The sequence below is a fragment of the Cucumis sativus genome, chromosome 1, assembly GCF_000004075.3.
Source record: "Cucumis sativus cultivar 9930 chromosome 1, Cucumber_9930_V3, whole genome shotgun sequence".
NCBI classification, from domain to species: domain Eukaryota; kingdom Viridiplantae; phylum Streptophyta; class Magnoliopsida; order Cucurbitales; family Cucurbitaceae; genus Cucumis; species Cucumis sativus.
In genome coordinates, this window is record NC_026655.2 from 8,550,856 (window position 1) to 8,561,961 (window position 11,106).

The following is an 11,106-nucleotide window of genomic DNA, read 5'->3' on the forward strand; positions in this document are numbered from 1 at the left end:
ATATACTTGATAATGATTCACTTTACTGATATTCTTTAATAATATATTGTTAATATACTTGATAATGATACAATGAGTTACATCATTCAGATACTTAACAATACTCTAATGAACTGCATAAAATTTAAAAAAATAAAAAATCTATGTTAACCAACTAATACATATAATATAAGTATATCACAAATATACGAAACTGAAACAAAGTAAAACAAAAAAATAATATAAAAAATAAAACAAAATCATTTGGAATTAGATTTAACTCAAAATACACATTAAAGAAAGTAAAGAAAAATCACAAATAAAATTAAATTACTTAGATCAACAACCATTATATAATATTTCATATTGTAATTATTGTACTATTGATTTTATAAAATTAATATTAAGATATAAAAAATAAATAATTTTGATAGTATAAGAATAAACATATAATTAGGACCTTAAAAAGTGGGAGTATAAATCAATAATGAGTATGACATTGAAAAAAAGAGAAATAAGTTATGGAAGGATAGTTTAGGAATAATATCAAATTTAAAATTGAGAATTAAAAATTTGGGGATATTTGCAAAATTCCGAACGAATGTGCTATAATTACTAATATCGATATCGGTATGCAATTTCCCATTAAACAATCTCTTGTCCTTCTAATCGAAGTCGTAGTTTCTCGTAGTCGTTGTTTGAAGACGAAGCCGTCGCTCGTCGCAGCCGCCGTCGAGGGTACTGAGAAGAAGCACGCGAGATAGGTTGAATCTTGATGAAGAGGTGAAATTTAATGCTTTTTTCTACAGAGGCCTAATTTTACTTTAGGGATCAATCATCAATTCTTGATCTCTTTCCATGAGATTGCCCATTTTGCCCAAATTAATTTTTCATCCTGGAATCAATCTATCCAATGATTCAACTGACTTTTGCTGTTTCTCTATGTTTAATTTATCATCATTTTTTTAAGCTTCTGCTTGTTTTTCTATCTAGGAATAATGCCTTTCACATCTTTGCTAATCCAATTGTTTTATTTCTGCCTTCATACATTTCCATCTGCAAAATGGCTTTTCTCTCATTCACTTACTGAATTGGCAGCTTTTTTTTTTATCACTTAAAACTTGTCAAATCTCAAGGTTAATTTGAAGAAAGCACAAGTATCGTTTGCCTAGTGTTGTTGTTGTGTTTTTATAAAAATACTGTATGCCTATTGTAAATATAGTTTATATCGAGAATAGGATAAATAATCTCTAGAGTTTGTCATATTTTCTTCAATTTGAAATGCCATGCTTGTGCTGTTGGAGGATGCTTTTAATTAAAATGGTTAACGTCACATTTGTTAGGTTCAAAATCACTCCAGAACATGCTTTTAATCTTTTAGAATTAGTTCTGATGGCATGAAACTCGTATCTAAATTGATTTGAGATTTAAGACATGGCTTAGACTTTAGAGTCATTTTTAAACATGCTAATCATTTTTTGTTGTTTTAGAGTAATTTCCTCTATTTCATTCATCTTTAATATCCCGAGCTCACTAAGGCTATTCTGTAAACTTTATGACACTTCGAATTGTCCATATATACTTTTCTTTTCTCAAATGTATCCTCCTAATTCCTTGCTTTCAATATCTTCGGAAAACATCACAAGTATAACAGAAATTTATTTATTTTTTCTTTTTAATCTCTTTTAAATGGACTAATTTACTTGAATTGTAATATAGCTATTCATTTAAGATGCTAGGTGATTATGGTTAGAAACTAGAAAAGCAGGATCCGCCATATAAAGATCTATTTTTTTAATCTCTATGCTTAGTGCCTGCCTTTTTGTTTGATGCCTCGACAAAGACATGACTTAGAAAATACATTTTAATATGGAAAGGGTAAATAGTTTAGTAAATTATAACCATTTCTATTGTTTGCATTGCAATCTCTTTCTCTCTCTCTCTGGCTAACTATTTTCAATTTTCTTACTCTTGATATAGAATTATTGTGAGTTAGCATTTTTATATGCACTGTTCTATATATGTACATGTTTGTCAATTCTTCCTTGTGTGAAACTGTTGCATCTGCTTATTCCCAGGTCCGGGATTGCACGTCTGGAATCTTTGTAGCTGATTAATGTGATGATAGGATGTTTGAGAAAGACCATCGCTCATCATCCAAAGAAATCGGCACGAAAAAACCATGGGAGGAGGAAGGCTAGAACTGTACATGTTAATAGGAAATTACAGAAGCGCTGCCCCCAGCAACAGGATAATGAAACCTCATTGTCCAAGGACACTGTCGACACTGTTGAGCTTGCTACCAATCTCCTCTCATTCCGATGTATTGCAAAATGGCTACTCCTGTTTCTCCTCACATTTGTTGCAGTCTGACCACAAATCTCACATTGTCTACCATTAGAAAGGGATGATACAGAATTGGAGTTATATTAAGAGCACCATATCTGTTATTGGAAACTGTGAAGAGAGGAGAGGATGAAGATCGTCATAGGAATTTTACCTGTTGCCTCGATGCATAAACCAAATCTCGGCGCAGTCACGATGTGATATTCCAAGCTCATCTTTGCAGCTACACCCGAGGTGTATGAGTTCTGAAGTTATCGACTCGTTTTCGGAGCCCAAATGACATATCCTGCAAACCTTTTCTTCACTAGAATCTTCATCATCCACTGACTCTCCATTGGTTTTTATATCAATGATGCAGTTTTGATGACTCTCTGGCTGTGAGCTGGTCTCTAGCATCTCCACTCCATGCCTCTTTCTATTCTCCTCATTCTCACGCACACAGGTCCCACCTTCCCCTCCAATTACCCCTTTCGCTTCACGAGGTCTCGACGGCGATGCAACAATTGTCTTAGGTTCATCTGGGCTTGTTATCCCACTTGATCCTTCATTTTGTTCAATCATATCGATGTTTGGTCTCCACGAACAAGTTTACATATCATGGAATTTGCCAAGGTAATTGAATAGTGAGAAGGAAGCTGGGAGTCCTAAGGTAATTGAACTGCTGCTTCAAATAATCTTGAGATCGGTTAGATGAAACGAGTATGGAACAAATGATAGAAGAGTTTAAAAGATTAAAAGGGAGAGAATCAGATTGTTGCCTTTCTTTAGGATGAAGCAAGGGAGACTGACAACTACACGGAATTTCAACTTACTGTCTGAAATAAGCTTTTCCCACTTGTTGTTTGTATAGACAAGACAAGAATTTGCGAGAGGAAGGGGTATTATCCAGTGTGGCACACCCCCATCACAAGCCCCTCCTCCTTGTAGCGAAAGTGACACTTTCATGTAAACCCAGAGAAGAAAGCAAAGGGAAGTAGCAGAAAATATCAATTGTTACTGTCTTATAAGCAATCGAAGCTACCAGATTTGTAAGCTTTTCTAACTCTTATTGATACTATCATATTACTGCTTTTAAAAGTACTATGATTAGAGCTTTTTATTTCTGCGACTTTCAGTTGGGTTTCTTAACTTGCAATGGTTAGTTCATTTACTATTGACTTAATCTTCGTAATGGTATAAATATAAAGAGGAAACTATTGTAAGAAATAAATAAAAAATCAAAATAAGAAAAGTTCCTCTCTCAACAATAATAGGAAAATTATAGCCAACAACATAATTTAGAAAATAAATTTAAAATGTAGCACATAGAACAAATATTTGTAAACATAGCAAAGGGTCTCTAGTCAACTAGTAATTTTTTTTTAAAAAAATGTCAAGTTTGTCCTTCAATGACTAACAATGATAGCACATTCCCAAAAGTGAAGTTGTCAATGAATGATGGCCACTCCTATCACCAATAGCTTTTCATCTTGAGATTGAGAAGAAACTTTTAAAATAGTAGTTGGGCACGAGATTTTTAGTCATCTACTTCGTTAAATGTTCATAGAAAATAGAAGTTTATTGTTTGTTTTCGAGGTTTCGTTTGTTAATTATTTTACAATTTATGTTATTCTTTTGTCATACAAACAAAAAGTTTTAGCCACGTACAACAACATTTTTCATGTTATCAATTTCATATTATTATATATATTTTAAAATTCATTCAACATATTAATGTAAAGTTTTCTCAAAGACATTTTGAATGAAAACTTATTAAAGGGTTAATTTTGTCACATTTTAAGTATTTTTATCCCTAAGATGGTAACATTTATTATTTTAATAATTTCTTTTGTTGGAAGGTATGAACTAGATTTGACTTTAAACTTAATAATACAATTTCTTATTAACTAACTATGTTTATTATTATTTGTCGAGTTTGTAATCATTTTTCTTTTTGTTTTTAAAAACTAAAAAGTCTCTTTTCTTCTTTTTTTTTTTCAACTAAATTTGGATAATAATGGTTGCATCCTTAACCAAATTAAAAAATAATAATAATAATTAAAACACTTGTTTGAGCAAGAAATTTCGACATGTCATCGTAACAAAAATGGTGGTGATTATAATTTGATTGGATTTTGGATAATCAAGTTTTCTCATATCCAACCTAACACAAGTCCCAAATGAAAAATCAAGCGAGACGTGCTAAGAAAACGGGTCCAAGTTCAAATAAGTTCAAGTCCAAACCCAACAAGTAAATGGGTCCAAGCTCAAGCCCAATAGACAAATGAGCCTAAGCTCACCTAAAGTCTATGAAATTCCTTTATAAATATAAACATTTGTCACTCATTTAAAGGTCTTTGGTTGAAGAAAGAATTGAAGCTCTAAAGTACTAAACCTTAAAAAATTGAATATTCAAACTTCTACAAGCTCTCAAGACGTGTAAGTTCATAACAAGATCAACAACTTCTTAAAGATTGAAGATTTGAAAACAACTTCTTAAAGATTGAAGATTTGAAAGATTAAACTTTCCTTTGATTCTAGAAGATCGAAGTTCAAATCAACTTGCAACTAGACCGAAGATCAAGAAGTTCTAAATTTTAACTTGTATTCGAGATAAAACATAAAAATAGTAAATACTAGAGATTGTATCAACTATATTCATCAATATAGAAAGTTCAATTTCACGAACTACATTTTTTCGAAATCTCATGTGAACAACACTATTAGAAAGATGGACACTCTCAACGTTTGTGATTTTAAATATTTGACGGTGTTAAAAAAACGACAAGAAATATATGATTTCAACAAGAATTTTTATTGAAAGACAGAGATAGTTTTTAACTTTCATGACGTCTTTTAGTTCTTGATTGTTAAAAAACGCCAAAAGAGTATTTTTATAGTAGTGAAAAGTGATTGATTATTTAAACTATTTATAAGAAGAGAGGAGTTTGTATAGACTTCATTTGAAAAAATATAAGAAACAAAAGGTTTAATTATTAACATTTTGACTCAATTGTCACTTTATTGAAAATTTTTAAATAAAGTATTTTTTCAATCATTTTTTATTTAAGGTATTTTTAAATTAAAAAATAAATTAAAATATTTACGAACCAGTTTGGAATCGTTATACATTATACATATATTTTAGTACACATATCAATCATAATTTACAATATATATTATAAATATTTGGTAAAGTTTATTATTTTTTAAAAAGTTATTTTTATAGAAAAAAGGGAAAAAGGGAAAAAGAAAGAAGAAGGCCCAGTCAAGTAAGAAGCTTAGGTGCATATATGTAAAGCTTCACCTCCATGGGTTTGAGCATTTCGAGGATTTCTCCACTTGGACCTAAATCCTCTGTTTTCGCGCCCCTTCAAATTCTCCTCTCCCCTGCCTTCTCCTTCCAATTTCATATACAACAGTGAAAGACAGAGCTACCGGTTTACTGTTCACGTTCCATGGCGTTGCAAGCTACTATTTCGAGGAAGCTTTTAAACCAGAACAACCTGAGATGCTTCGGAATCGGCGCTAGATCCATTTCTTCTTGGTGGAAGAGCGTAGAACCGGCTCCCAAAGATCCGATTCTAGGCGTTACTGAAGCTTTCTTGGCCGATCCGAGTCCTAACAAAGTCAATGTTGGAGTAGTGAGTTTCTTCGTCCTCTTCCATTTTCCTCTGTTTCATTGCTCTTCTTCTGCCTGTTTTTGCTTCTCTTGAGTTTTTTAATAACCAAGTTCACAAACGTCTGAATAAAAATTTTCAATTCGCTTATACGAGTTATGCGAGTTTTTTGGTATCTGAGTGGAAAATGGAAAATCGTATTTGATACATAAACTATTTGTTTCATCCGTCTTCTGTATATTTCTTGAATAATATCCTTATTTGAACTGCAGTTTTCGTGAGTGCATGCGATAGCTTTTGCTTTAGATTTAAGCATTTAGTTATTCTAGTCATTAAATCTTGGGGATTCAATGTGCGACAACTGTTTTAAGGTTTTATTATTGAATCGAGAAGCAGCAAATTTGTCTTTCTCACCTATTAAATTAATAGTTGTTTCTGTCTGTGATATCCGTTCAAAATTTTGATGACCGTCTCGATTGATCCAAAACATTCTTCAAGTTCTCGGAACGGAAACTTCCTAATATTTTTTAATTATTATTTTATTGGGAAATTGTTGTCTCTTTTGATCGCGTCCTGCGAATTTTTCATATTTATCTTTATGTCTCCTTCACTGTAGGGTGCCTATCGAGATGATAACGGAAAGCCGGTGGTCCTCGATTGTGTGAGGGAAGCTGAACGGAGGATTGCAGGAAACCTGAATATGTAAGACGGCGTCTCATGTATCCGTTTGGATGCATTTAAATAATTGTATTTTTATCTTATAATTTAAATATCAACTTGCTGTCGTGATTGCAACTTTTTACTGTCGTCACACCAAGCTTATCTTTCTATCCCCTCCAACAACTATGTAGATTCCTGTGGTATTTTTTCCTTTGTTACGCATCTAGTCCTTTTGTGCACAAAACAAGATATGTCACCTGGTTGAGCGTCCACACTTGAAACTCTTTTTTTTTTCTTAATTAATTTATTGAATACTTAAAAGTAATGACAACATTTTTTGTGTTCTACCAGGGAGTATCTTCCAATGGGAGGGAGTATAAAGATGGTGGAAGAAACACTGAAGCTGGCTTATGGAGAGAATTCTGACTTGATCAAAGATAAGAAGATAGCAAGTATACAATCTCTCTCTGGAACTGGAGCATGTCGAATTTTTGCTGACTTTCAAAAACGTTTCCTTCCCGAATCCCAAATTTATATACCAGTCCCTACATGGGCCAAGTAAGAATTGTTTCTGAATCTGCAGGAAAATTATTTAAATTACCCCACCAATTCCAGAGGAAAAAAAAGTTTTAAAGCTACTTCGTTGGTATGCTGTTTCTTACTTGTCAATTTTCAACAGCCACCATAACATCTGGAGAGATGCACAAGTTCCTCAAAGGACATACCATTATTATCATCCAGAGTCTAAGGGATTAGACTTTTCTGCACTCATGGATGACATTAAGGTATTAAAGCACGTTGACATTTCCATGCTGTCTCATCTAACCCTATAACTCTAATATTCATGTTAATATTGCCCCATGAGCACACTGGATTCTGTTGCTTTCGTTCTTCTAATATTTTTGTTTTGTTTTTATGTTTTTAAAAATTGCATGACGGTATTTAGAATGCTCCAAATGGTTCATTCTTTCTGCTTCACGCATGTGCTCACAATCCTACTGGAGTGGATCCCACGGAGGAACAATGGAGAGAGATATCATACCAGTTTAAGGTCAGAACTTTTGGGATGATTGTTCATACTTCGTACTTGTGTGATTATCGCTAGACTCAATCATTATTTGCCAGATAGTGAGCATTGTGATTCTATTTATATTTATTTATTTTTCAGGTAAAAGGTCATTTTGCCTTTTTTGACATGGCATACCAAGGTTTTGCTAGTGGTGATCCAGAAAAAGATGCAAAGTCGATCAGGATCTTTCTCGAGGATGGCCATCATATTGGAATTGCACAATCATATGCTAAAAATATGGGACTCTATGGCCAGAGAGTAGGATGTCTTAGGTATGTGCCTCTCGCCATCGAGATTCCACTTCCACTTTTTCTTACTATAAAAAACATATCTCCTAGTAAGGCCTACCCCTAGTTCATGTTTTGTCAAGGGGCTAACGTAACTTCGATGTGATTTTAATCACCAACAATCATCAATTTCCTCGGCCAGATATAGTGGTCGTTGGATCTCATGGTCACACCTCACAGTTTAGAGGCCAAGTATGTGTGACAAGTTTGTAGAATAATGAATTAATACAGTTTAATAAAGAATTCATTTCATTGTTTAATGAATTTAAGTCTTTTTAAGTTGATGAACTGATATCATGTTTGTTTCACTTTACTATCATTTTAATCTACTTTATATTTTAAGCTATATAGTTCTTATGTTATTCACTGACATTAATGCTATATTCAATTGATTACAGTGTGGTCTGCGAAGATGAAAAACAAGCAGTAGCTGTTAAAAGTCAGCTGCAGCAGCTTGCTCGACCGATGTACAGTAATCCACCTATTCACGGTGCATTGGTAGTTTCAATTATCCTTGGGGATCCAGACTTGAAGAAGTTATGGCTGAAGGAAGTTAAGGTAACCATGATTGATTCACATTATCCATATATTTATGCTCTACATCGTCTTAGAACTTTTTCGGTACGCTACTTTGATTTCGTCATTAAAATAAAATTAGAGTGCATATATCTATCTGTTAGTTTGAGATAAACATTGTAACCGCTGACTTTCATACCTCACTTTCCTAGCTTTGGATAATCTATAATCATCATGATTTACTACTAATTTTTCTTTTACTCATGCAATATCTTTTGCTTAGAGATACGTCATGATTATTGTATTTCATCCCAAAATCATCCAATGCATATTCTGTGTTTAGAAGTTTCTACTATCGAGGCATTTTCCACCTGGAATTTCTGAGTTTTGTATGATATAGTTTTTGACAAGTAGAAATTCAATTAACATCTTGAGGCTGATGGCAATATGTTCAATTAAATAGAAAAATAAACCTCAAATTTAACAGATTCGCTTTTCCTTTTTTGATGTTCTCATCTCATCTTATTTTGGCTGTTCAGGTCATGGCAGATCGAATCATTGGTATGCGAACTGCTCTTCGAGAAAACCTTGAAAAGTTGGGATCACCATTGTCATGGGAACATATAACCAAACAGGTGCCTAAACTTCAATTTTAGAGTTGATCTGAGTGTAACAACTTAGTGTAGAAACATCAATTACCATTCCTAACATTGATTGTTTAAGGTCCACTTATAATTGTTTTACCAATCTGAAGGTTCATGGTTCGACTTTCACCCATAGTTTTTCAACTAAAGTCCCATTTGGTTTTGGTTTTGGTTTTTAATTTTTGATATTGACATTAGTAAGCCAAAGTTTAGAAAATTATAAAAGAGAAAAAAGTAGTTTTTTAAAACATATTTTTGTTTGTTGAATTTAGTTTAAGTAATAGATGAAAATTATTGTAAGAAATTGAGAGAATAGATTTATTTCTTCAAAACTAAAAGCCAAATTAAACAGCCTAAAAGAGTCATTTTCAATTGCTAGTTTTAATCATTCAATTTCGTTTTATTTTAGTCCATTTGGTGACCTTATTGGTTTTGCTGTTACATTGCACAGATTGGGATGTTCTGTTACAGTGGATTGACACCCGAACAGGTTGACCGTTTGACAAATGAATATCACATTTACATGACTAGAAATGGCCGTATAAGGTAATATCACTAATGAAGCATTACTAATTCCATTCATTTTACTGTTATTCTATAATAATATACTAATACTTCTGTTTTAAATCTAAATTGTTATATTTACATCCGTTCAAATTTTATAATCTATTTGGTAAGAAACTAAAAGGAACGTTTGTAAACAGCATGGCAGGTGTGACAACGGGGAATGTACCATATCTGGCAAACGCCATTCACGAGGTTACAAAATCTATTTGACTGATTACGGCTTACAAAAAGAAAATTAAAAAAAAAAAATGATACACCACAGGGAGAACCCCTGGCTGGTGAATAAAAAAGGTACCTATTACTACCACCTATTTCAAAAATTCCTTCCACCTTCCCTTTTAGTTAAAATATAAATAGGGAAGGGGCCTTACCTCACAGATTAAACATTGATTTTTGTCCTCATAAATTATGTTCCTTCCTCTCTACTTTTTGTGGATTTTCTTTTTCAAGAGCATTCGCGAGTCTTCGAGTATGATAATGTCAGTATGCATTGTCAAATTGATCGGATTATACATACGTTTGTCTTCTATTTCCAGCTAAATAATTATTATTAATTCGATTCATTTGCTTTGCTTCTTTAAGTTTGGTTGCCTCTTTTTCACCTTCTACACTGCTATAAATTTTTATACATTTTTCTTGTCAAATATTTTTGTCTTTAATTATTAAGAATTTGAACTGAAGGTCCCCATATATGATTTGTTTTAATTATGATTGTTCAAAAGGGCTTAACCCAACTCATGAATGTTTAACTACATGTTACTCACCCTCCTTTCTAAAATCACTCCAAAAAACTCATGGTTTGAAGGCCACTTAAAATAGATTTGTATTTTAAACAACTTTTTAAACAAAAATGAATTTTCTAAAAAATATATATATTTTTAATTCAATCTAACTTGACTCTAAGTTTCAAATGAAGCAATTGATGTTGATAAAATTTATTTTAGATTAATTGAAAAATAAAATTGGAGAAAATATTTTACATTAAACCCGACCATTGTATCATAATAGGCTAAATCATATATATATATATATATAATATTATTATACGCACTAAAAAGTTGTAATATTATTTCTAAAGTTTCGTAAATGTTTCAAATTTTAGTTTTAAGTCATGCAAAACTATTTAGATGCCAATTCTCAATGAAAGATAGTTATGAAATGGTAAAATTAAAACTTTTGTAAATACATGAGTATTTTGGAAACAAAAAGCAAAGTTTAATGATATTTCCATAATTTAACCTTAATAATACATAACGTGGTTAAGAATTATTTAAAAAGTAACACTATATCACTAAGTCTAAATATTAGACCCTATAATTTACTAATATATTTGACCCAACGTTTCATTCGTTATTTAGGCTAAGGAATTTTGTTATGACTTATTTTTAATTTTCCTTTTATTTTCTACAAAGTAAGTAAAATAAAAGATGTTTGTCTAT

The 11,106-nt window shown here is 32.0% G+C and overlaps 2 protein-coding genes and 1 long non-coding RNA gene across 4 annotated transcripts; 2 read left to right on the plus strand and 1 right to left on the minus strand.

Annotated features, from left to right (window-relative positions):
- Positions 1-607: 607 nt before the first annotated feature.
- Positions 608-3,424, plus strand: LOC116404660. The gene is made up of 2 exons (XR_004217661.1): positions 608-762; positions 2,058-3,424. It is a non-coding gene; the product is annotated as an uncharacterized LOC116404660 (long non-coding RNA).
- On the minus strand, positions 1,842-2,922 carry LOC105435249 (probable E3 ubiquitin ligase SUD1). 2 transcript variants are annotated; one of them, XM_011655404.2, is made up of 2 exons: positions 2,480-2,922; positions 1,842-2,348 (listed from the first exon to the last, which is right to left on the minus strand). In XM_011655404.2, the coding sequence occupies exons 1-2, from the start codon at positions 2,884-2,886 to the stop codon at positions 2,333-2,335; spliced, it is 423 nt and encodes a 140-aa protein (XP_011653706.1). In that variant the 5' UTR covers positions 2,887-2,922; the 3' UTR covers positions 1,842-2,332. The 2 variants fall into 2 exon arrangements, with proteins under 2 accessions (XP_011653706.1, XP_011653704.1); XM_011655402.2 differs by having other exon boundaries at positions 1,842-2,370.
- Positions 3,425-5,571: 2,147 nt separating the features above from the next.
- On the plus strand, positions 5,572-10,248 carry LOC101217299 (aspartate aminotransferase, mitochondrial). Its single transcript, XM_004147230.3, has 10 exons — positions 5,572-5,948; positions 6,541-6,626; positions 6,936-7,142; positions 7,264-7,369; positions 7,531-7,635; positions 7,753-7,925; positions 8,339-8,498; positions 8,996-9,091; positions 9,552-9,646; positions 9,805-10,248. The coding sequence occupies exons 1-10, from the start codon at positions 5,763-5,765 to the stop codon at positions 9,875-9,877; spliced, it is 1,287 nt and encodes a 428-aa protein (XP_004147278.1). The 5' UTR covers positions 5,572-5,762; the 3' UTR covers positions 9,878-10,248.
- Positions 10,249-11,106: the final 858 nt, after the last annotated feature.

Coding starts and splice junctions, on each gene's coding strand:
- LOC101217299 (XM_004147230.3), top strand. CDS start 5,763: ATGGCGTTGCAAGCTACTATTTCGAGGAAGCTTTTAAACCAGAACAAC. Junction 6,627..6,935: donor ATTGCAGGAAACCTGAATAT/GTAAGACGGCGT, acceptor GTGTTCTACCAG/GGAGTATCTTCCAATGGGAG. Junction 7,370..7,530: donor CACTCATGGATGACATTAAG/GTATTAAAGCAC, acceptor GACGGTATTTAG/AATGCTCCAAATGGTTCATT.
- LOC105435249 (XM_011655402.2), bottom strand. CDS start 2,886: ATGATTGAACAAAATGAAGGATCAAGTGGGATAACAAGCCCAGATGAA. Junction 2,371..2,479: donor TTTATGCATCGAGGCAACAG/GTAAAATTCCTA, acceptor TTCTAATGGTAG/ACAATGTGAGATTTGTGGTC.